The 25,392-nt window shown below is 39.9% G+C and overlaps 1 protein-coding gene across 5 annotated transcripts in view; it reads right to left on the bottom strand.

Moving 5' to 3' along the window:
• The window catches only part of ACOXL (acyl-CoA oxidase like), a 346,408-nt gene that overhangs the window by 2,732 nt on the left and 318,284 nt on the right, over positions 1–25,392 (bottom strand). For 4 of the 5 annotated variants that reach the window (XM_082743347.1, XM_082743348.1, XM_082743344.1 and 1 more), the window contains one exon: positions 22,787–22,888. The exons of the other annotated variant lie outside the window; for it this stretch is intronic. In XM_082743347.1, coding sequence (XP_082599473.1) covers positions 22,787–22,888 — 102 coding nt within the window. The remainder of the gene's footprint in view (positions 1–22,786; positions 22,889–25,392) is intronic. 5 annotated transcript variants of the gene reach the window in all.

Genomic DNA, 25,392 nt, shown 5'->3' with positions numbered 1-25,392 from the left:
TGACTAATGAGATTCTCTGTAAACCTAAAATTCTGACGCTGTCCCAAATACTTGCTTACTCCATTTGCCACAGGCTGCAACAGGCCAATTAGTGTCCAGATCTAAGGATCAGGCATAACTCCTTATGTATAACAAGTTTGCCTCTGATTCCAGATATTGTCACCTCTGCCTGCGAGGATGGTCGTTATTATTACTGTCTTTCACTTACCAAGTACATACTGGAGTCCTAGACTATGGTACAGATTGTGCTGGGCACGGGGAGGTTTAGTGATGGACATAGGCCTCCTGTATCAAGGAGATGATGCTGAAGAATTGTAAAGACTTTTTACAAACAGGATCCTCTCAATACAAAATAAACTTAGGTAGCTACCATAGCATTTATTATTATATATATGGATTTTTTTAAATTATTATTACCAGGGAGCCCCAAAGGACAAAGCAAAGCACAAGCAGACCTCAGAGGTTTAGCAGTTCCAAACCATGGCCATGAAGCAAATATTGCAATAAAATGAGTCAAAGGAATTTTTTGGTTTCCCAGTGCACACAAAAGTTATGTTTATACTACATTGTAGTCTGTTAAGTGTGTGTTGGCATTACATCTCAAAAGCAACATGCATCAATTAATTAAAAAATAGTTTGTTGCTAGAAAATGCTAACCATCATCTGAGCTTTCAGCTGGTCATACTCACTGATCACAGGTCACCATAACATATAATAATAATGAAAACGTTTAAATATTGCGAGAATTATCAAAACGTGACACAGAGACACAAAGTGAGAAAGTGCTATTGGAAAAATGGCATTGATAGACTTGCTTAACATTGGATTGTCACAAACCTTCAATTTCTAAAAATGCAGTATCTATGAAGGACAATAAAACAACGTATGCCTGTAGTATTAATGTTTAGTTCTATCACCAAACATATGCCCCATAATATAAGCACAAAACACTGCATATTGTAGCCTCTCCTCTTGGTCCCCCACCCCTGCCCTATTTCTCCAGTATGTGACCCAACTGCACTAGAAAAAGCATCCCAAGCCCACCCATCTCTTTACAAAGAAAACTCACTAGCTTTTGAGGAAACACCAATGAATTGGTGCCCTTTAAAAATAGAAGAGCACAAACAAAATTATAAATTATCAGAGAAAAATTTTGAAGTACAGTACTGCATGGGCAGTATTGCTCTAAAAGTAATAAGGACATACGTTCCACTAGAACTATCCAGGGAGTGGGATTTGAGAATACCTACTTGGAAGAAAGTGGACGCACTCAACACTGGAGGGGTCAGTGGGTGGACAGGTTCGTATGTGGATTTTCGGAGGGAAATTTATAACATCATTTTGGCTTCCTTGCCCCCACGTAGTTGCAGTAGGTTCTCTCTTTTTCTTTCCTTTTTTACCAACCCAGCATTATCTTCATTCCAGTTGGGAGACTAGGATGGTCTAGAATGGGCAGTATCTAAGTTTCCAGCCTTCTAAACAAAACCTGTTTTTCCTTGTGTTGGCATTAGGTATGCAGTAGATGCTCCTGAGTGAAGTGTCCTGTGAACTGGCAGCCACATCCTAGCTATTCCTAAGACCCTGTGCAGAAGGTTTTCCTGATTCTTCCCATGTTCCCTTCCTCTATTCGGGGACAGCCCCAGCGGACCTCCTGCTGTTCTCTGTGTCAAATCCCTTACCCCAAGTTGACATGTCCCTCCATTAGCCCCTTTCTTTGCTTGGCCATTGTGATGAGTCTTTTTCTCCATTTCTTGAATCTGGACTGCCTTGTAACTTGTCTTGACCAATACAATGTTGAGGAAGTGACACTGTGTAAGTTCCAGAGCTTAGGTCTAAAGAAGCCTTGTAATGTCCACTCTTGCTTCCTGGGACGCTGAGGCCCCATGTTGGGCAGGTCTAGCCCACTGGAGAATGCCCACGGCCATGTACAGAAGGGCCACATGGTCCATAGCCAGGCTTAATCTTAGGTATGTGAGTGAGGTCGTCTAGGACCCCCTAGTCCTTTTGAACTCAAACAACTGCAGCCACAGGAGTGATCTCATCCATCAAGGATTAGCCAAAGAATGACCCAGATTGCCTACCCACAGAATTGCAAGAAATAAACAGTTGCATTGTGTATGCCACTAAGTTTTAGGGTGATATGTTACACGGCAATAGGTAACTAAAACAGATGTCTTCCTTTTAAAATTCAAATTGCCACTCATGAGCAGGGGGAGGGTCGTCTTTAGCTATACTTCCACCCTCTTAGTTATCTGAGGACAATCCTATAATTTCACAATTAAAGCAGTTCATAGGGGTGCCTGGGTGGCTCAGTGGGTTAAAGCCTCTGCCTTCGGCTCAGGTCATGATCCCAGGGTCTGGGATCCAGCCCCGCATTGGGCTCTCTGCTCAGCAGGGAACCTGCTTCCCCCACTCTCTCTCTCTCTGCTGGCCTCTCTTCCTACTCCTGATCTGTCATATAAATAAATAAATAAAGTCTTAAAAAAAATAAAGAAAAAAAAATAAAGCAGTTCACAGTGAGGTGCGGTTCACTAATAGGCTTAATTGAAAGAGAATTTCAGTTGCAGAGAGTAGTTTATAAAGCCAATGACTGTCTAGTCAGTGGGGTATCTGGGAGAGAATTTGAATGGCAGGCTGGAAGTCTCACGGCAACCCACCGCCCACCCCACTCTTCTCATTTGGTTTAGAAGGCAAATCACCAGGACTACCCTTATAACTAAGTGCCATGCCTTCATCATCTCTACTGGGGGCTTTAACTTCCAGCAAAAATACTCAGTAACATCAAAGTGTCAAGGAAGGGGGGAAAAGGCAGAAAATATTTGCAACTGGGGATTCCAAGTCTTGTGAATGTTTTGGTTCTCCCGCATCATTAGAAGAAAGAAACAGATGGGGCCTGGTCAGACCTAACCAGAGTCAGACCGGCACGTCTCTACGCTTTACTTCATGGGACTGTAGTGTTTCCCTGCTCCTGGAGATTTCTTAAACAAGGAGGGGCAGCAGGGGTTCATCTCCAAGGCCTGAAGTCTGTCTAAAGTGTGGGTTAGAGGTCTGACATCAGAACTGGTTGGGAGGACGAGGTGAAGGCCACACTGTAAGCTGCGAAAGGCAGCAAAATGGAGTTGTTGACTCTTGATCCCCCCAAATACCATCAGGAGGGCCTTTAAAGGCTTCCAAGAACCTCATATCCAGTAAGTTTTGATGTAAATCTGTCCCTTTACACAGAAACCTGGAGACTGAATGTGACAGCATATGGAATCCAGCCATGTACATGACACATGACTTGCCACATCTATCGAAATGGAGTTGTCTTTTTTATTCTAGAATGCCTTTGGTGTTTCTTCTTTAAAACAGATTTAAAGACTATTCTTCTTTAAAAAGGTATATATCAACACATATGCCTTTCATCAGCTAGTGGGTGGGCTCCACTTGTGATGTGATGACAGCCTGAAAATGACAAGCTCGGGAATAGGTACAAAGATGTTTCTTATTGTGTGATTTGGCCCCTTTTATAGGTCTATGCATGTGCACATGTGCCTGTGAATGAAATCATATCACAATGTGTTGCTGCATTTCAGTGAATATCACCTTCTCTAGAAGGTTATTGAAAGTGTGAAATAAAATGAGTATCGACGTCCATCCCTCAGGCACATGCTAGCATCTCTCATCAAGGGAAAGACTGATTTATCTTTATTATCTGTCTTTATCCTCCATAGAAAAGTCATGCACAATCCTCTACTCTGTTATTATACTAAAGATCTGGTGTGAGAACCCCTTCCAGTCTTGTTCTGTAGCCCCCTGATTCAGAACCTCACCAAGTTCCTTAGATTCTTGCCTCACATGATTACCTTCCTCGAGTATTGTTTTGATCTGATTATTTCTCTTCTGAGAAGCCAGAATCATTTCCACCTGCTTCTCAGGTTAAAGTAAAATTATTGATTGTGCACTTGAGTCCTTTAATGGTATTTGGTTTATTGTGTTCCCACAGCTAGTTCCGTCACCTATGGCCCAAGCACAATCTGCCCCTTTTACTTGGGCCGACCAAATTTATCTTGCTTTCCACTTGACGCTCTTCATTACCTTTAACTAATTCACCACATTTGCCATTCTCCCTTATATGAGTTATAACTTAATTCGGCCTCTTTCAAGCTTTTGGTTCTTGGGTACAGATTGACTGCCTGAGTACAATCATCGTGAAATAGTTGCTGTGTTTGCTGAAAGAGCATGAACATGTCATTTAACTTTGCTGCAAGTCACATACCTCATAACTGCTACAACCAGAGTTTTAATCCAGAGCTTTCTGCTTTCACAGACCCATCTACCCATTTTGCCTCCATCTCCCCAGGACCCCCTTCCATCCCTGGAGCTTACAGAGTGTTGCAATGAGGAACTGCCTCTCCTGTCTCAACTTGTGACCCCTGATGTTCTTCCTAAGTCAGAATTGATATTCCATAGGTGCCATGTGTGGGGAACATGGGTCTGTCTGGCAAGCCGCACCAGCTCGTGTTCCCCAAGAGGACTAGGGCAGCCATGGGCAGCCCACAGGGCCTCTAAGATCTTGCCACTAGAGGGAGTTGCTGAGGATGTTGTCTTCAGAACCAGCTGCCATGATACAGAAGGGCCAGCCTGATGATCAGGAGGCTCTTCCAGAGAAAGAGAAGCCTCCAAGTCTCCAGAAACTATGCCTGGGCCAGTGAGGCTCAGATGCAAGGGTATTCAAGAAATGACAGATTCTCTTCCTCTGAAGGGAGGGTCACTTGCTCTGCAGAGTCTTCTTCAGTAAGTTGGATGAACTCTGTTGCACTAGGTCTTCAGGTCCTCCCTGCTCCTCTGGTCCATACCTTAAGTCACCAAACACAGTTCAGATCTCTTCAGAAGAGCAACATGTTGACTGTCAAATAATGGTCAATGAGAATCATCACTGTAATCTTCAGCTACTAGACTTTCAAGCTCACTGGAGTGACAGAGGCCATGATTTTACTTCTCTCCTATCGATTCACCTTTCCTAAAGAATTGCCAATCTCTATAGACAAAGGGTCAGAGTGGTAGGTCTGTATCAGATAATCTGCCCCCTTAGCCCCAAATGCCTGGCTAGTGGTAAATGTAAAGAAAAACATACCTGAAACATTCACATGGGGGCATAATAGCACACTATGTGCTATGATTTGAGCTGTCTCAATTTACACAACAACCATTGGAAAGGGAAGCTCTCTGCCTTTGTACTGACCACTCACATCTCAAGGCAGCCAGACCTTAGTTTAATGGGCCTGCTGGTTTAAACTGGTTTTCTCCATAGCCAAGTCCCATTAGCAAGAAATGAAATTCTGTGGTTCTATTAAATAACCAGGACTTCAGCTTCCTATTTTCTCTGAATCAATATAAATCACATTTTATTTGATTAGTTCTTCAACTAATAAAAATATTTAGCATAATCTGAAATGTTGGAATAGAGGAATTGCCATCCTTACCAAACAAAAACAAAACACCTCATTTTGCTAAACCAAAGAGTTCATTTGAGAAGAGACAAAATAATCTCCAAAATGTTCCTCCTATGGCAATGTTCTTCAACCAATAAGTACACAACCTTATTATTTCCTAAATATAACTGACAAAGCCCATTTCAGTAAAAGATTAGGACTTTGAATCCTGACATCATGACTTCCAAGCCATGATACCTTTCTTATCTTTAAAATTTAAGGATTGAGTTTGGCACAAAGTGAGTATTCACAAGTAGTACTATTAACATGTGTTCTTCAATCAGTAAGAACAACGATTTCTTTACAACTCTGGCAATTTCCATTATGAAGTCTGCTTGATCATCATCACCTAAAACAAGAAAGCTGAGACAGAGACATCAACTTTAACCACTTAATAAGAACTTCTGACATTTATTCATAGTGGTACTGATTCATAAGAGGAAAAGTTTTAAAAGAAGAAAAGTGCATATAGCTTTCCCTTTAGAATACAGGAAACCATATAAAAGTATTGGCAATGGAATTAAAGTAACCACAATGCCGCTCTTGGTAGCATTTTCTACAAAGACATTTACATGAAACTAGAGAGAATATTAAATTAGGTGGTTATAATAAAGCTTCACAATTAGTTTCACACCTTTTCGTACAAAAGAATACAGTATTTTAATCAACTGATAGTTCAATCTTGTAAATATAGACCCAAAGAAATGTGAGCATACTGAAGAAGGAATCATTTTCAGTCCAAAGTGGTTTTTTTTCAAGAAGCAGAAGCCCAACAAACTGTCAGAACTAAATGTACAGTAAGAATCCAAGTTATTATGGAGAAATTCTGTGGCAATCAGTTCTGGAATTTTAAATTTCATGGACGCAAACAATTTCAAAAATAATTTGGAAGGACTTCTAGTTAGGATATAGAAAGATTTAAGAGAACTTTGCCTCCACAGTAACAATCAGAAGTTGAACTCAATGGAGAATGAAAGATATCTGTAGTTTAACATCCTCCCAGCTCAACTGCTGATAGGACAAAGAGAGCACTATGGGGTTGGGGGTGGTGGTGAAGCTAGGCACAACAACCTTGGTCTAATTCAAGCAGTCCCTGTTCAACTTGACTCTTGGTGGAATCTTAATAAAAGATATAGGTTGAAGTAAGGCAGTAAACCTTTTTATTCTTAGATGTCATGATTGAGTACTTAGAAAGTATCAGGGAATCTATAAATAATATACTTAAACTATTGGATGAGTTAGTGAGTTTACGTATACAGAACAATGTACAAAAATTAATCATGCCTGTACTAAACATGGAATATACATATAGAAAACTAAAATTTAAAATGCATCATTTGCAAGAGCTTTAGAAAATTTAAAAAACACTGTGATAAATTTAATGAAATTTGTTCAAGAACTCTGTTACTGAAAATTACAAAACACTGCTGGAAGGAATTAAATAAATGAAGAGATATACCATGTTCATGGATTATTAAAATACCAATTCTCCCCAAACTGATATATAGATTTAATGCAATCACAATAAAAATCCTAGCTGCCCCTTTTTAAAAAGATTTTTATTTGTTTATTTGACAGACAAGTAGGCAGAGAGGCAGGCAGAGAGAGAGAGGAGGAAGCAGGCTCCCCGCAGAGCAGAGAGCCCAATGAAGGGCTCAATCCCAGGCCCCTTTTTTATCCCATGAAATTCACAAGCAAATTCTAAAATATGCAGAGAGATGCACAGCTTTTGGAATAATGAGAACAGTTTTGAAAAGGGCTGAGCTGTCTGGAGGCCTTACATTTTCTGGTATAAAATTTATTATAATAATCAAGACAGAATTAGCAAAACGGAGACAGGTACATTAGTGGAATAGAATAGAGAGCCCAGAAACAGACCCACACTTACATGGTCATTTTTTTAAAATAAAGATTATATTTATTTATTTAACAGAGAGAGAGAGAGAGAGATCACAAATAGGCAGAAAGGCAGGTTGAGGGTGAGCGGGAAGCAAGCTCCCTGCTGAGCAGAGATTCCTGATGTGGGGCTCCATCCCAGGACCCTGAGACCATGACCTGAGCCAAAGGCAGAGGCTTAACCCACTGAGCCACCCAGGCACCCCTACATGGTCAATTTTTTTCTAATACAGAAAACAAAATATTTCCATGAATAGAGGATGATCTTTTTAACAAATGAACACCTTGAACACCTGGATAACCATATAAAAAGCAATGAACCTCAACCCCTACCTCTTGCTGTACTCAGAAATTTATCTGAAATAGGACCTAGACTTAAATATAAAATTAAAAATCACATAGCTCCTAGAAGAAAGCATGAAAGAATATCTTTGCAACCTCGGGTTAGGCAAAGATTTCTTAGACAAGGCTCAAGGACTAACAAAAAATTTTAAGGTGATAATATTTTTTTCATTAAACTTAAAACCTTTAGCTTCTTAAAGATACTACTAAGAAAATCAAGTGGTGCCTGGGTGGCACAGTTGGTTAAAGTGTCTGCCTTTGGCTCAGATCATGATCCTGGGGTCCTGAAATTGCCAGCCTCAGTCTCCCGGATCAGTGGGGAGTTTGATTCTCCCTCTCCCTCTGCCCCACCCCCCAACTCACGCTTTCTCTCTCTCTTTCAAATAAATAAAATCTTTTTAAAAAAGAAAATGAATAGGCACAGACTGGGAAAAATCCAAGTACCTGTATGTAGAATGTGTAAGTCTTATAACTCAATATTTAAAATAAGAATAGGGGTGCCTGGGTGGCTCAGTGGGTTAAAGCCTCTGCCTTTGGCTCAGGTCATGATCACAGGGTCCTGCGATCGAGCCCCGTATCAGGCTCTCTGCTCAACAGGGAGCCTGCTTCCTCCCCTCTCTCTGCCTGATTCTTTGCCTACTTGTGATCTCTGTCTGTCAGATAAATAAATAAAATCTTTAAAAAAATAAGAATAATAGCTCACAGTTTGAAAATGGGCAAAAGACTAAAACATAGGAATAACCTATAGGAATATGCAACTTGAAAGGGTGCCCAACACATTAAATACCAGGGAAATGAAAATTAATACACAGTGAGCTATTATTATGCACCCACTTGAATAGATAACATTTAGAAGGCTGACAACACCAAATGTTGGTGAAGATATGGAACAATAGGATCCTTATATGTTGTTAGTGGGGATATTAAATGATACAACTGGGGCACCTGGGTGTCTCAGTCAGTTAAGAGTCTGACTCTTGCTTTCAGCTGAGGTCATGATCTCAGGGTTGTGAGATGAACCCCACATCAGGCTCCATGCTTGGCAGGAAGTCTGCTTGAGATTCATTCTCTCTCCCTCTCTCCCCCTTTTACCAACCCCCACATGCATGTTCTCTCACTCTCTCTCAAATATATGAATAAATCTTTAAAAAAATGATATGATCACTTTCATAGAACTCTTTTTGGCAGTCTCTTAGACAGTTAAATAAATGTCCACCATACCACCCATTAAACCTTCTTCTAAGTATTTACCAAAAGAAATGAAAAGCATGTAACAAAACAAAACTTGTACAAAAATGGGGTGCCTGGGTGGCTCAGTCATTAAGCGTCTGCCTTCAGCTCAGGTCATGATCCCAGTGTCCTGGGATCGATCCCCACGTCAGGCTCCCTGCTCAGTGAGAAGACTGCTTCTCCCTCTCCCACTCCCCCTGCTTGTATTCCCTCTCTTGCTGTCTCTCTCTCTCTGTCAAATAAATAAACAAAATCTTTTAAAAAATGATCCTGATAATTTTATTTATAATAACATTGATCCATGATATCGTATGTGTTCTATCAACAGAATAAACAATTTTTAACACAAACTTTTCTACTGCAAGAAAAAAATTAAAAGTAAGTCTTAAAGCCTTCGGTTATTTTTTCTTCCCACAGTGCATATAAATAAGACATTGTACCCTAATGAACATGGAATGATGCAGCTGAGGTCAGTTGGAAGTAACAAGGTCAATTCCTTGAGACTGACATAGCAGAAACCTAGAGAGATCAGCATTTGTGAAGGAGAAGGGGTTGGGAGAGGTGTCTATGATGAAATACCACTTGGGGGGGGGAGAATGAACTATTGAACATCTTAGAAACATCAGATTGAGCAAAAGGAGAGTTCTATCTACTTCCATTCCTATGAGGCTCTAGAGCAGGCAAACTGAGCGTACTGACAAAGTCAGAACCCCAGGGGCAAAGGAGAGGATCAATCGAAATAGGGCTGAGGGAAATTTCTTGGGTGATGGGGTGTACATTATACAGTCTACCATTTGATTAGTCAAAACTCACTGAACTATACCACTAAGATTTGTGTACTTCAATGTAAATAAAGTAGACCTCAATTTTTTTTAAATTAAGAGAAAAGGAAAGAGAAAAATCAATATGGGAGAACCAACACATAATTGCCAGCATTGTGTGTGTGTGTGTGTGTGTGTGTGTGTGTGAAGTAAGGATATCAAAAAAGATGGATCACTATCACTATTTTATTTAAATGGTAATATTCAGCACCTAAAAAGTAGGATGAACATAATAACATTTTTAATGAAAAATTATTTTTCATTATGGAAAAACTCAATATATTTTATTTTCTTCATTTTGCCATGGATAGGTTAACTCTTTTCCTGGGAAAATTCCTTGCTTGGGCGTACAGGAATCAGGATTGTATGGTTCTCAGTCCAGCAAGGACTGGAAAGGATCCTCCATATAAAGTCAAGTATTGTCACTGCATGAAACAGTTGCAGGCAGACCTTTCAGGATGAGAACAGAGGGATTGGGGATGGTTCAAATGAAGAAGGACTCAACAAATTGAAGATCCAGGGAGGTCACCAATCTGAGTTCAAATGAACTCAGGAAGATCTCCAGAAAGCATTCTATCAGATACCATTTTTTCTTCTCAAAAATCAGTGAAAGCTCACTTCCAGGAGAATGGATATACCTTTCCCCATTCTCCCACTAAACACAACTGAAAACCCTGCACATTCTATATATAACAAACATAAGAAAACTCTGAAAGGTGAGGAGAAGACTGGGACACTGGGAGTTCAGGAGTGACACACTGGCAAATTCTCCAGGTTTCCCTTTTACCTCATGTATCCCACACTCAGAGCTAAGAAGCTGGCAAGCCAGGAACATCAACAGATGCAGACAAAAATCCCAAAAAAGATGCTCTCTCAGTAAAAAGGGGCAGCCAAACAAGACAGAAAATTTTGAGACAATAACCACCCTACTCCAGCCAAACACCACAGAGAACCTGTAGTTCTACCACCCATGTCTCTCAAGGCTGACTGGTGAGTTCATTCTTCTAGTCTTCTTGCCAGGCTAATGAGGTATCTGCCATCACATCAGTGGAGACCACATGGGGAACCTGGACTCCCACCTTTATTTAAATGGTAATATTCTGTACCTAAAAAGTAGGATAAAATTTTTAATGAAAAAAATATTTTTCATTATAGAAAAACTTGATATATTTTATTTTCTTCATTTTGCCATAGATAGGTGAACTATCTTCCTTTACCTGGAAGTAGAGATGTACTCCTTCCACTTCCAGATGGAGCACTGTAGAGGAGGTCTAGTAAGAGGATAACCATTACTTGGTGATAGTAAAGACACTACCTATGTTCATGGAAGTCACGTGGGGAGCAGCAATGAGGCTCTCTTATCCCTCACCAAGAGCAAGGTGTCAGTGGAGGCCTAGCTGGCAACCGAAACTTCCATCCTCACCGAGCAGGAAAAAGGAGCACCCCTTGTATCAGCAGAAGTTGAATGAAGAATTGACTTCTTACCCTATAGGGCAGTAATGAGGTGGTGTACTCCTTTTCTCCCACTGGAGCACTGGATTGAAAAGAGAAGGCTTAAATAAAATCCAAAGTTTCATCATTTCATACCCCAAATGTTTAGGTTTCAATAAGAAGTCAACTGAAGAAAAAGACCATCAATATGTGCCAACACTGAGATGACAGAAATGTAGAATTATCCAACAAAGATTTTAAAGTGACCATCATAAAAATGCTTCAACAAGCAGTTATGACCACACTTGAAACAAATGAAAAAGAAATAGAAAATTTCAGCAAAGAAACAGGAAATATAAAAAACAAAATAGGAAAAAAAAATAGGAATGTGAGGACTGAAAATATAAGGACCAACATAAAAACTCAGGAGATAGTCTCAATAGCAGAATGTAGGAAATAGAGGAAAGGATTGGTAAATCAGAAAACAGAAAAATGTAAGTTACTGACTCTGAACAGTGGAGAGGAAATAGACTGGAAAACAACAACAACAACAACAGAGATTCACGGACATGTGTGATTAGAACAAAAGATTGAACTTAGAGTTCTAGAAGAAGAGAAAGAGGGCAGGACTAAAAAGCACTTGATGAAATGACCAAAAAACCCTATTTTGACCAAAAGACACAAACCAACCAATTCAAAAAGTTGAGCAAACCTCACCCAGGATAAACTCAAAGGAATCCACACATGGTACATCATAGATGAATTTTTGAAAACTAAAGACCTACCCCTCCAAAAAATCTTGAAAGCAGAGAGAAATACCACACTTTACTTATAAGGGAAAAAGATTTGAATAACAATAAATTTTCATTATAAACCATGGAAGCCAAAACTACTTTCAGGTACTGAAAGAAAATAATCTTCGTCCCCAAATCCTATATCCAGTGAAATACTGTCCCTATTTTTAGATGACGTGTTTGTCTCTGTAGAAAATTCCAAGGTGGGGCACCTTGGTTAAGTGTCAAACTCTTGGTTTCAGCTCAGTTCATGATCTCAGGGTCATGAGATCAAACCCCATGTCAGGCTCTGTGCTTAGCACGGAGTCTGCTTGCGACACTTTCTTTGTCTCTTGTCCTTCCCATTTCAGCTCTCTCTCTCAAATAAATAAATAAATAAACCTTTTTTAAAAGAGAAATTTCCAAGGAATCTGCAAGAATTCCTAGAATTAATAAGCAAGTTCAGCAAGATTATAGGACATAAGATCAATATATAAAAATCAATCATGTTCCATATACTAGTGATGGACATGTGGACACTTAAAATCAAATATGCAATACTATTTACAAATATGTCCAACTGATTCTAGATAAAGATTTTAAAGCAAGTCAGTGGAGGAAATATAACCTTTCAACAAACTCTTCCTGGAGCAACTGGACATTTTGACCAAAAAAATGGATCTCAACCCAAGTTTTCTACCTTATACAAAAATTAACTCAAGGGGCACCTGGGTGGTTCAGTGGATTGAACCTCTACCTTCGGCTCAGGTCATGATCCCGGGGTCCTGGGATCAAGCCCCTCGTCGGGCTCTCTGCTCAGCAGGGAGACTGCTTCCCTTCCTCTCTCTACCTGCCTCTCTGACTACTTGTGATCTCTCTCTGTCAAATAAATAAATTTTTTAAAAATCTTAAAAAAAAACACCTCAAAATGGATCATGGACTGATATGTAAAATGTAGAAGTAAAAAACATTTAGAAAAAAACTATAGAATAAAGTTTTCAGGACCTAGGGATAGGTGAATTCTGAGACATGGCATCAAAAGTACAAAAGGAAACCTGATAAACTGGATTTTACCAAAATTAAGAACTTCTACTCTGGAAAAAGGCCATGTTAAGAAGATGGAAGGACAAGCCAGGTGGAAATATTTACAAGCTATGTATCCCATGAAGGACTAGTATCTAGAATATATAAAGAACTCTAAAAACTCAACAGTTAAAAAAAAATCCCAAACAATCCAATTAGAACATGGGCAGAAGATGTCAGAGCAGACATTTCAACAAGAAGGATACACAAATGGTACATATACACATGAAAAAGTGTTCAACATCACTATCCATTAGGGAAATGCAATTTAAAAACCACAATTAAATATTACTGTGTACCTATCAGAGCAGCTAAAATAGAAAATAGTGACACCACCAAAAGCCAGTGAAGACATGAATCAACTCCTATATTGCTAGTGGGAATGTTAAATGTTACAGCCACTTTGAAAAAACAGTGTTGGCAATTTCTTTTAAAGAAAATCAATATGTATCCACCATTTAACCCAACAAATGCATTCTTGGGTATTTACTCTAAAGAAATTAAAGCCTATATTCATATCAAAACATATACACGAATGTTTATAACAGCTTTATTCCTAATAGTCAAAACTGGAAGAAGACCAGATATCTTGCAATGAGTGAATTAACAAAGTGTGCTACATTCACTCCATGGAGTACTACTTTGCAATAAAAAGAAACAGACCACTGACACATGCAACCACTTGGATGGATTTCTAGGAAATTATGCTGGGTAGAAAAACCAGCCCCAAAATGTTGTATATTATGTGATCCCATTTACACAGCATGTTGAAATGACAAAATTATAGGAATGGAGAACAGATTCATGTTTGCTAAGGATTCTAAGGGAGGCAAGGGAAGGAAAGAGGGTGTACCTATAAAATAGCCAGAGGAGGAACCTCTGTGGTGATGAAAAAGCTCTGTATATTTACTGTATCCATGTAAAAATCCTGGTGTGGTATTACAGTATGGTTCTGCAGCTGATATCACTGGGGGGAAACTAGGTAAAAGGATAGGAAATCTCTCTATATTCTTTCCTACAAGTGCAACCAGATGAGTATGTCCTAGCTTGCTAAATTATCACAAAAGGAACATACTCATGTAAGCATCATCCAGATGAAGAAATAGATCACCTGTACCCCAAAAGACACTGCAAAAAGTCATACACTTGAGCTGGATATTTTTCTTACATTGTCTCAGAAACAGCCAGTTTGATTACAGAATTAATGCCTGATAGTTCTGTGATAGAAATGACCAGCTATCCAGGGAAAGAGCATAAAGAAGAGTCTTGGTTTTCTACAGACTCATGCGTTCTCACAAGTGGGTCTTGTCCATTGTCTGTTCTTTCAAATGGGACCACCCCTCCTTGCTTTCTTTGCATAGTTCCTAATACCAAATGCTTTCAATTCCCTAGAAGAAGCTTCTAAAATCAAAGGAAAAAGGTAACTTAGCATCAGAAAAAAGAAAAGCAAAAACAAACACATTTTATTTTGTAAAAAATATTCATTTCTAGCTGGAATATTAATTCTACCAAAATGGATATAGTAGGGATCATTCCTGTTTTAAGTTCAATAATTCATTTAAATTTTATTATTATAGAATCATAATAAAACTCTCCTTGTCCTTAACTGTGACCGGGTCTGCCCTAATCTGTTTAGACACAGCTGACTCCTATCTCCTGAAAGGTCTTTCTGGTGTAATACAGCTACTCTTTGGAACAAATTCCACCAGTGGGAAATTCTTGCTGTGCATGCTGGGGTAAGGGGATGAGCTCAGAGACTTTCATGGAGGATGCCCCCATTACCCAGCATTTCAAGGATCACCCCAAGGAACCCAGGATAATGCAGCTGCCAGAAGAACTCAGAGGCTGGAGCTCACAAAACAAGTTGCTCTCTCCCATGGTTCTAACAAGTTATCTGTACTATGGGGCAAAGCATGAGGGTGGACCAGGTGGCTGCCATGTGGCAACCAGGATGGCAGGAATGGTGACCTCAGAGTCCCTGGCCAAATGGGAGAAATCAAATCCCACTTATATTTTCTTTTTTTTTTTTCCACTTATATTTTCTTAACCTCAGTTGATTGGCCCATGTTTATAGTTCAACAATGTTTTTAAGCTGCTGAAGAACAGCCTTGGCCAGGGGTAAAGGGGAAGGGAAAGGGAAAAGTGATTTCTCACTTTCTTAGTGGCACTCTGTTGGTATTGGTATTTTTCTTTTCTCTCTTTTTGAGTTCTTGGGTCCAGAAAGAGAAGGTAGACCAGGATGCATTCATATTCTAGTTGGTTCCTGCTATCTCCTGGAGGTGAACCAGAGGGGCCTACAGAAGTGAAGAGAAGTTCTGGGGATGCTTTCAAATCTACGAAGACTCTAAAATTTGACTTAGTTGCATTCCCTGTATGACCACTCCATTGTGCTGTCTTTTCATAATACCTTAGCTTCTTGACCAAAGCCACCAAAGAGGAGATGTCTCTCCCCACCCTGACGGAATGGGTGTTTGGGGTTATACTCCACACTGGCTTCTCCACTCAGCCTAAAGGACATAAGCAAGTGTCATAACCTCATCATTTGCTTGTAGCCAAGTCAGATAGACCTTGCTGCGTGGGTGGGACAGGGGTGAGGAACCAAAGATTCCTTCTCAAATTCCTCACAAAGGAAAGCAAGAGTCTGTGGGTAGTAAATGAAGCCAAAGAACCAAGAAACTCAACCTCCCTTTCCTGGTCCAAGTGTGCTTTTAACATCCTGTGCCTAAAACCCCAGTTCACATTGCATTTGACTCTGGTATCTGAGCATCTCTTAAGTAGCCTTGATCCAGGTGGTTTGGCAAAAGGGAAACAGAAGAATAGGATATCTGAGGGTCCGTTAAAAAGAAACCTTTAACAGAAGCAGCATGGAAAGTAGTCTTACTGTATTTGTAGGATGTGAAGGGCATGTGTACTATTTCTAAGCCTCATTGGTACAGGTATGATGTATATGTTCTTGAAGTTGAGATCTGAGGAGAAAGGCTAACATCCCAACACCATCTTTCCAGCTTGGAACTCCTCCCTACGTTTCCCTCCTGTTTTGTTTCTTGTACCCCAAACCTTTTGGTCACAGGGAAATGACCAAATTTATAATATTATACACTCAGTCCAAAATAGCAAATAAGCACGATCCGTCTTCTGAATTCAAAGGTGCAAAGTAGTGTCTTGGCTTTTGGGGTCTGGTGTCTGCCACACTTCTGCACATTCTTACTCCATTCTTATTCTTTCCTGAGAATAAATCAGTATGTCACTGAAATCAATGTGGTACATCACAACTACTTGAATGGCCCAGCAATCCATGGCTTGAATGTTCTTCCCCCTTGTTGATTCAACCATTTGTTTGGCTAAACTGAAACTAAAACCCAAACCTTAGTGGTTGTTATAGACTTGAGCAGGTAACAGGTTAAGAGGTCACTTGCCATCAACAGTCTTCCATGACTTCCTTGCTGTCACTGGGTCCCTGAGCAGAGAAAGGATGGTTCCTTTCAGTGGAGCTCACAAAGGCTATTAGGGCCTGGGTCTGTTCCTGTGTCCATTTGCTGGCAAGGGTATAGGAGAGGACTGAGACTTGTCCTGGTGAATCAGGGCTTCATCCTAGCACATCAGGGGGCATACCAAAATGAAAACAGTCTTAAAGGCATAGGGGAATGACTCAGATGGAACAAGGTGCCAGGCATCTGTTGCTGCTCCAGAAAGTGTGCACTTAGGAAGAAATTGACATGTCATGACTCAAATAGGACATTAAGGCAACGTCTGGGTGTAATATGATCAAATACTGGGGTAGGTGGGGCGGTGTCAAGATGGCTTGGACGTGGTCATGATTGGTATTTATTTTCTCTCTTCCCAAATGAAATTTTGGTTTTTTAACATTGTTACTCTTACAGGCTATCTCCCATAGCCTCTGGGTTGGGTTATGCAGTCCTCCCTGACCTTCTTGCAGATCCTTTATAATGTGCTTTCTCACGTGGCTCCATTATTTGGGTTTGGGGCAGGAAATAGAACCTGATTCAACATTTTGCTAAGTATTATTTTCACCACACTGAATAGGGTCTTTTTTGATCTGCAACCCACAGCTGGGCTGTGGTTCTCTCAACACACATAAACTTTAAAGCTTCCCCCTGTGTTGATTTCTTGGCGTGAGCTGACCACATGTCTACATGTACTTGGTTCTTCTTTGTATGTCACCAAGAATCACTGTTCCAGTGTTGGTGGGCACTGACAGAGCAGGACAGGTGTGCTTAGGAGTTCAGGGAGGAAACACTTCACTGAGAAAAATGAGGCTACTCTGTCTAAAACTGAAATTTACTTTAAGGGCTGGCATAAAAAGTAGAAGACCCAAGGCCATTTGCAATAAAATACATCACTTTAAGAGGCTGAAATTTTTGTTTCATTTTGTCTTTTTTTTTTTTTTTTAAAGCAAAATGAAGTTGGTTTTAATGGAGATACGCAATCATTAACAATTAGATTATTTTGAAAGGCTTGCCTTCTTAAAATGAGCCTTGGCTGATTGTTACTCCCTAATGCTGAGAATTATCTGAAGCAAAATAAACACAACTGTCTAGGTTAATGAAGAATGAAACAAGATAATGCCTGGACACTAAATTTTCCAAGAACAAAGGCCACAACTGCGCAATTGTTCTATACATATGTACCCTGCAAAAGTACCTAATAATGAAAAGGGAACAGAAATCTTTTACTTAAGGGCCTTGTTACAATAGAGCCCTGGGGGCAACGCCAGGGGACTGCCTTTGAGCCAAGGCCCTACCTACTTTGAGGGAACCGGAGAACAGGCTAAAAACCTCACCTTTACCACTCCTTAAATCAGCTGCAAATCAGCTTTAGACTCCCAATCCATAAAGTGGATTAACAACTAGCCACACTAACCGGTGCTTGTGGGGATTAGGCAGGATAAAGAATGTGGATGAGCTCTCTCAACAATCAAGTTCCCAACACAAGAGAGGAGCAAGCTATCACAGCTAGGAAAGGCTGGAGGGGAGACACTTGAGTTTAAAAAGAAAACAAACCCCAAGCCCCTCTCCTGAGGGCTTCAGTTGGACAACGGGGCGCTCCTGCTGCCTTTACAGCCTGTGGATGGATTTTACTCTCTCTGCCATCAGGCAGGCCTCTGTGAAGCTTCCAAACTCAGGTCACACAAGCAGGATGATGCTGATTCATCCACCTCCTTTTGGGATTAGGAGTTCCGGTTTCTACGCTCAGCTAGTATCCTGGCCGGTTGTTTAACTTTTCTGTTTCTTAGTTTTACTCAGTGGTTGAGTGGGGCCTGTTACCAGCCTTATTTACCTGGAAGATCTTTATGAGAATGAAATTTAATTTTGTTTTCTTTTAGCATAAATATATGCATTGCTTATTATCATTAGCCTAGAGTTTTAGCAGAACTCCTGCATATTCTGAAGTGTTATCATTTATAATCAGCCCAGGCTGATTGTGGCTCCCTGACGCTTTTTTTTTCCTCTTCATAAACTTTTAATTTTGGAATACTTCTAGATTTCTGGAAAATTTCCAAAGATAATAGACAGAGTTCTCATAGGTTCTTCACCTAGTTTCTTCTAATTCTTCTCCTAACACCTAACATAACTATGGTCCATTGTAAAAACTAAGAAGTCAATATTGGTACATTAATATTAATACACTATAGATTGACTCAGATTTCACCAGTTTTTCTACCAATGTCCTTTTTCTCCTTCAGGACTCAATCCAGGATACCACACTGTGCTTCGTCATCATGTCTCCTTAGTTTACTCTGGCCTGTGTTGGTTTCTTAGTTTTTTCCTCATCTTTCATGCACTGGCAGTTTGAGGAGAACTACATAGGTCTTAGGTAGACCATCCCTCCATCTGGTTGTGTCTTTTTCTTTTTCCTTAGGATTGGATCCAGGTTATGGATTTGGGGGAAGAGTGAAGTGCTTGTCTCACCATACAATGTCACAAGTGCATGCCATCAACACAACTTACTACCGGTGATATTCACCGTATGCACCTGGTTAAGCGGGGGTCTGCCAGATTGCTCCAAAGTACAGTAACTGTTTTCCCTTTCAGTGCTTTGTCCTTTAAAATAAAAGAAAATCACTGAGTCCAACCCACACTCAAGGGAAGGGGAAGAATCTACTTACATTAGTAAGAAAGAATGGTCTCTTTGATCCCATTTATGGATCCGTTTAATCATTTATTTATATCATTTTGGATTTCTGTTTAATTATTTTATACTTTGGGTTATAATCCAGTGCTACATTATTTGTTTTGTTGCTCAAATTGCTCCAGCTTTGGCCATTAGGCACTCTTTCAGTTAGCTCCTTCCAGTGTCCCTTTGGCATAACCCCACAGTCCTGGGGTATTCTGTTTTTGTTTTCACTCGGGCACCTTCTCACTTTCTAGTCCTGAAAGATGCTCCAAGTTCATCTTAGATATTCACTGCCCCAGTCCTAGAATCTATCATTAGTCCAAGGACTCTGCTTCCTTCTACTGGAAAATGGTATTAGAAACCAAGAACCTGGATGTGGGGTCTACTTGTTCTTACTAGCTAAGGCTGATTTTTATCCAAATAAAATAAATGAAAATGTTTAAAGTCAGAGAAATATGGGTTTTCACTAGTTGTGTTACTTTGGGCAAGTTACTTTCCCATGTTGGTTTCCATTTCCTCATCTGTGTGTAAGGATAAGGAAAAGGATGTAAATGGCTGTTGTGGGGTCAAGTGGTATAACGTTGAAGGAGCTTCCTGTTTCTGATAATAAAGAACCAGATTTTTTCCCCTCAACTGTTCTTCTGAAAACAACCAAAATTTTTAGAGAAAATACAGGAATCCTCTTCAAAGTACCGATGATCTAGCAAAATAATAATGGCAAAAATTATGGAAAAGTAGGAAACAAAGAAAATAAACAAGTAGAAATTTGCATTCACTCTGAAGGCATTTGCCATTTTCAGCAACATTGAGTTTTCACTTTGACAGCTTCATGGTGGCTGGGGTGGCAGTAGGGGTGATGATAGTCAAAACCAGGGCCAGCAACTAGGCAAGAAATTTAATAGAGACCCTTGCTAAAATGAGCTGGATACCAAACAGCTATGACCTTGGGGGAGGGTGAAGGACTTACTGCTCTTATTTAAACTCTCTGAGTCTTACAGGAAACCTCAAGTCTTGAGTTTGGTTTAAGTTGGTCTTAAACTGAAGGCACCGTCAGATGCTATATAAGGGAAAGAAGGTGCTTTCAATTTGGACTTCATGTAAATCTCACAAAACATTTTTCAAAAACAATGACCAGCACATATTAAAAGATAACTATACACAAAGCAGAAATACTAGGCAAAAAGAAATAGACTGGTAAAGTCTTAAGATATTTGGATTATTAGCTATAGACTATCAAATAACTATGCTTCAATGCCCAAAGAAATCAAAGACAAAACTGAATATATCTTTAGGGGATAAGAAACTAAAAAGTTATATAGATGATATAAAACAGAAAACAAAAAATATTTTTTAAGCTAAAAATCCCAACAAACAGGATAAAAAATTTAGGGGATGAGTTAACCAATATATTAGATGCACCTAAAGAAAGAAAGAATCAGTAAAATTGCAGAATTATCATGTGAAAGCATCTAGGTTAATTTCAGTAATTCAATCAACCCTGTCCCCTTTTCACCCATTCACAAGCCCACTCCTCTAAGCACCTCTAGCTGGCCAAGGGTCCCAGACATTTTAGTGCAAAGAAGCTATTAATAACATTTCCAAAACCCTGAAATCCTTTCACAGGGGTGTGGCAGAAGTGGGAAGGGAAACATTTGTGCCAAGTACACTACATTCTTCCCTCTGGGAATACTGAGAGAGCCCAGAGGAGGGGTGACTGCTCATGGCTGGCAGCACTGAGATCTGCAAAAGAAGACCTTGACATGTCCTATAGTTCTCAACAACCCATGTCTAGCCCCACAGATAGTTTGTTCCAAAGCTTCTGACTGCTTCCTGCTTATCTCCCAGGCTGTTACAAGTATCTAGTAAATGAAAAGTGTGGCAAGCATATTGCACTAATACAATACAAAAGCACTTCAGTGTTGTATATGAAAGTTGGTTTCTTTTACTCAGCACTTTTGATGTATTATTTATCTCATTTATATCACTGGAATACCTAATCTCATGGATTTAAAATCTTTCTTCATGTAGCTTTTTTTTTTTTTTTTTTTTAATCAAAGTATTCTTTTTTCCTCTCCCCAAAGTGGGCATTTTCTTTCTGGAAGGTTGTCAGTGTCCAAAGACAGCTTCTGTCAATTTTTTCCTTCCCTATATATGCGTGCTGCACCTCACAATGAGAGGTGAAATTTCTTCTCTTGCCCAAATCCATGCTGGCCTTGAGGCTCCCTTGGGCCAACAGAATGCAGCTGAAGTAATACTATGTTAGCAGTGGCCAAGCCTTGAGATGACTGGCATCTTCCACTTCCTCTCCAGAAGCCAGTCATCATGTAAAACAGTGTACCCTCCTGACACTATTATACTGTGAGGAAACCCACATTTGCCCAGCAGCCCCAAGATGATCCTGCCTCCTCAGCTGAGGTGACCAACGTGAGAGTGAAGAAGCCACCTTCACAGCCCCAGCAGATACCTCAGGCAGCAGGAGAACCATCCAGCTGAGCCATGTTCAGATGCAGAATCCTGAGAAATAATAACTGGCTGTTCTAAGCCACTAAGTTTTGGGGTCATTTGTTACATAGCAACAGATAACCAAAACATCTTTCCACATGCTTTTCTTCATAATCATTGTTCCCTGAAAAGGAAAAAGACTCTTCAAGATTCTTCAGTGTCCACCTCAGCCTGGCTTCTGCAGATTTCTCCAGGCTTTCACTCGAGATGTCAGCCAAACTGGTCTTCTCGCTGTTTTTTAACGTGTCTGTCCCAAGTACTCCCATTTCTATGATTTTATCACTTCACCAACCCTGTCTGAAGGCTCAACTGCATTTCCCTCTCTTCAATAGCTACCACTTCTTTGTTGGAATTTTCCACTCTTGAAGGTCTAGTACAAGAATGACATTCACTCCTACATGATCTCTGTCCTCTGAATTCTGGAATTATTCATTGGAAAGTCTCTGCTTCCTTGTGTTATTATTTGCATTTTAAAGGCAGTTTTGTGTCCTTGTATATAATAAGCTCCTTTGAAGGCAGAGATTGAGCCTATACCTATTTATGTTATAACATCTAACAGAGGGCCTGGAAGACAGGTCCCTCAGAAAACTCTCAGAAAGTGTGCTTTACAGATGATTATGCTGTTTTGTATATATTTGTTTCTTTAGAGCAGCATTTGGATGGTGATTCCTTGGCTCTATCTTCATTTTCAGGTGTTTTGTAGCTATCACATTGAATTTCCATTGCTACCTATGACATGAAAATACCATAGGTCTTTTTTTCTGAATATGAAGAATGAATTAATAGGTTTTGGTAAGGAGAAAAATGAAAATCACTTAATACTTTTTTTTTTTTTTTGCCAAGACAAGGAAAATGCTTTTGATTCCCTCCTCTGCTTTTCATGTCAGAAAGTTCATGCACGGTGAATCATTTCCTTGTCACTTAAACTCTGAAGTGTAATATGATCATGGTAGGCAATGAAAACATGTATGTGAAGTCCCAGAGGCATAAAAATCCATGACTGGAAACTGATAAAAGATTGACAGGACTGTTTTCTAAGAAAGCAAAGAGCTGACAGCTGATGCACAAAAGGTTTCTTCTGCACACCAGGGACCCTTACCTGATTCCTAATCTTCATGCTGGCCATGGGAGTCAAATATTTATGTTCTAGATACCAGGCTCGCTCCTGGAACACCAGCTTGGTTCCATATAACAGACAAAACTAAGGCATGGGAGAAGAGGAGAGAAATGAACAAAAGGTAATATATTAGAAAATGTAGAGTCTAAGAGAAGGAAGAAAAATAGCATAATATTATATTTCATTAAATCATAAAAGTTTATACTGTCTCAATGTAAATAGTCATATTTTTGACATGTGATATATGTTTTATTTTTAAAAACTATCCTATAGAACACATAAAGTGTATGTAAAAGTAGTGAACTGTCATGTGGTCATTCCTCCAGTTCAACAAATATTAACTCATGGTCAATCTTGCTTCATCTGTAACCTCACCCTGTTCTCCCTCATCCCAGGTCATTTAGAAGCAAAGTCCATATATAATATTTTTAAAAACATGCATGTAGTATTTTTGTTTGCTTTCCTTTTCACTTTATGAAAGAATATTCTAAATATACATTCTGAATGTCATCTTGATTTCCACTGAGCCCGGTTTCATTAAACTTTCATAAAAATAGCATTCCTCATTTACATTTGTTTCAATATTTTTTCCTCTTATACTCCTGAAACCTACCCACAGAACTCCTTCATGACATCAGTGGCATCAAGCAATACTAAATGAGTTTTCCTGTATCAAGCAGCAACTTTTTAATTAACTACTTATTTCATTTTTAATATTCAAACCTATTTATATCATATAAAAGCAGAGAGAAGAGTACAATGTACTTCCATGTCTCCATCACCCAGCTTCCACAATTATCCACTCATGGCCAATTTTATTTTATCTCTCCCCCCACTTTCTGTATTATTGTGAAGCAAAGTTCAGTCATACCATTTTATCCATAAGCTTTCCATGTGTATCTCTGAAAGACTGTTTAGAAGTAAGATTACATAAAGTCCACCCAAGTGACAACGACAAAACCCTCAATTCAGAGTCAAACAGAAATAATCTGCACGCCAGAATACAATATGTTTTCTATGGCTCATGAAAGTCAGAAATCACACAGTTTGAAGTCACATAGACTATATAGGCTCTTCCTTCTTTTCCTGAGGTTCTGGGACATCCTTGAACTAGCAGCATTATGGGGAGCCTCAATTATTCAGTCTTCCGAGAAAGGGTCACAGTATGGTGCCATAGCTTGTCTATGAGAGATATTTAAGATTAATTATGGCTCTTTTATGACCTTGCCAATGTTCTGCTTGACTAGTGTAAGCTTCCTTTGGCCCTTTTATATAATGGCAGTAAAGGCATTAGCTGACCCTACAGACATAGGCCAAAAAATACTGCCATACATCCTGATAACATGAATTCTTACAAAAACAATAAATTGTATAGCTTACATGACTAAACTGTACCACAAGTCTCTAGGTGAACTTCACATATACTACAAAAATATTTATTGTGGATTCCTAGGGAAAGAAAGTTAATTTGCATCACTCCTGGGTCTACAAACATATAAGGTTAGTGAGAAGATATCCAGAGCCACAGAATATAAGTATGTTTTGAAATAATCTAACTCATCTTCTCACTCAATCCAGAATCCTGTGTCAGCCAAAGTACAACCAAGAAACAGATGACATATTCACATTAGGATGATTTGAAAAGAGTTTAATAAATTATTTTCATAAAGTGGTGGGCAAGTTGTAGGAGAGACATAAGGGATAGCGCAGTACCCCAGAGCTAGTATGTCTGGAACTGCTACCAGCTTTGGGTTTCAAGGGAAGAGGGCAGGGAGTGGCTATGGATCCTGGAAGAGAGAGCCGTATAGACAGAGACATCGTAAGAGGATGTCTTCAGCCTTCAGCCTAGGAACACAGAAATCCAAGGTGAACCTAGGTGAACCTACAGGGAAGCAGGCAGGAATACCCTGACCTCATTGTGCTCCCCTCTCCAATCTCTAACGGGGGCCTAACAGATCCAGAGGTCAAGGATTCCACTGATGTAGGTCCACTTCCTGGACCTGGAGCAGGGTGGAGAGCGGGCGAGGCCGATAGAGAATATCTGGCACAAATCCTTCTCTAACACCCCTGACAGATGGTGTTCACGCTTCTAGACTACTCCTGTCTGACTCAGGCCCAAACCCATTTGGTCCCACAGAGCTCCTAACAAGCCCTTGACAGCTGACACCATGGCCCAGCCCTGTTCTAGAGTGCTGGCTCTAACCAGTCTCACACTGTGTTTCCTGACTACGTCTGCTCCTCCCTTCTGTTGACTCCTGAGTTGTCTTCCTATTGTCAGTTTGTGGCTCCTGTGTATCTAATGCTTAGGGAAACTTTGCTGGCTTTGAACTTCTGCTTTTCTCCCTGAACACAGTCCAGACTCTCCTTAAGCAACCTTCTTTGCCTGTCCTGGTAAACAAATGTCTTGGTTCTCAACAGTTACCAGAATACCACATCTAGGTCCAGATACCATTGGCCCAGCCTCAGACCCTCAAATACAAACTGAATGTCCTTCCTTTGTGTTCCAGACACAGGAGATCAGAGCATTAAGAGCCATCTGGCTCTCAAAGGAGTCCCACTATTGGAAGAGCCATGGAACACTAGTCATT

The sequence above is a fragment of the Mustela nivalis genome, assembly GCF_964662115.1.
Source record: "Mustela nivalis genome assembly, chromosome: 8".
NCBI lineage: Eukaryota > Metazoa > Chordata > Mammalia > Carnivora > Mustelidae > Mustela > Mustela nivalis.
The sequence above is the reverse complement of the archived record's forward strand: the minus strand, read 5'-3'. Positions and strand labels throughout refer to the sequence as shown.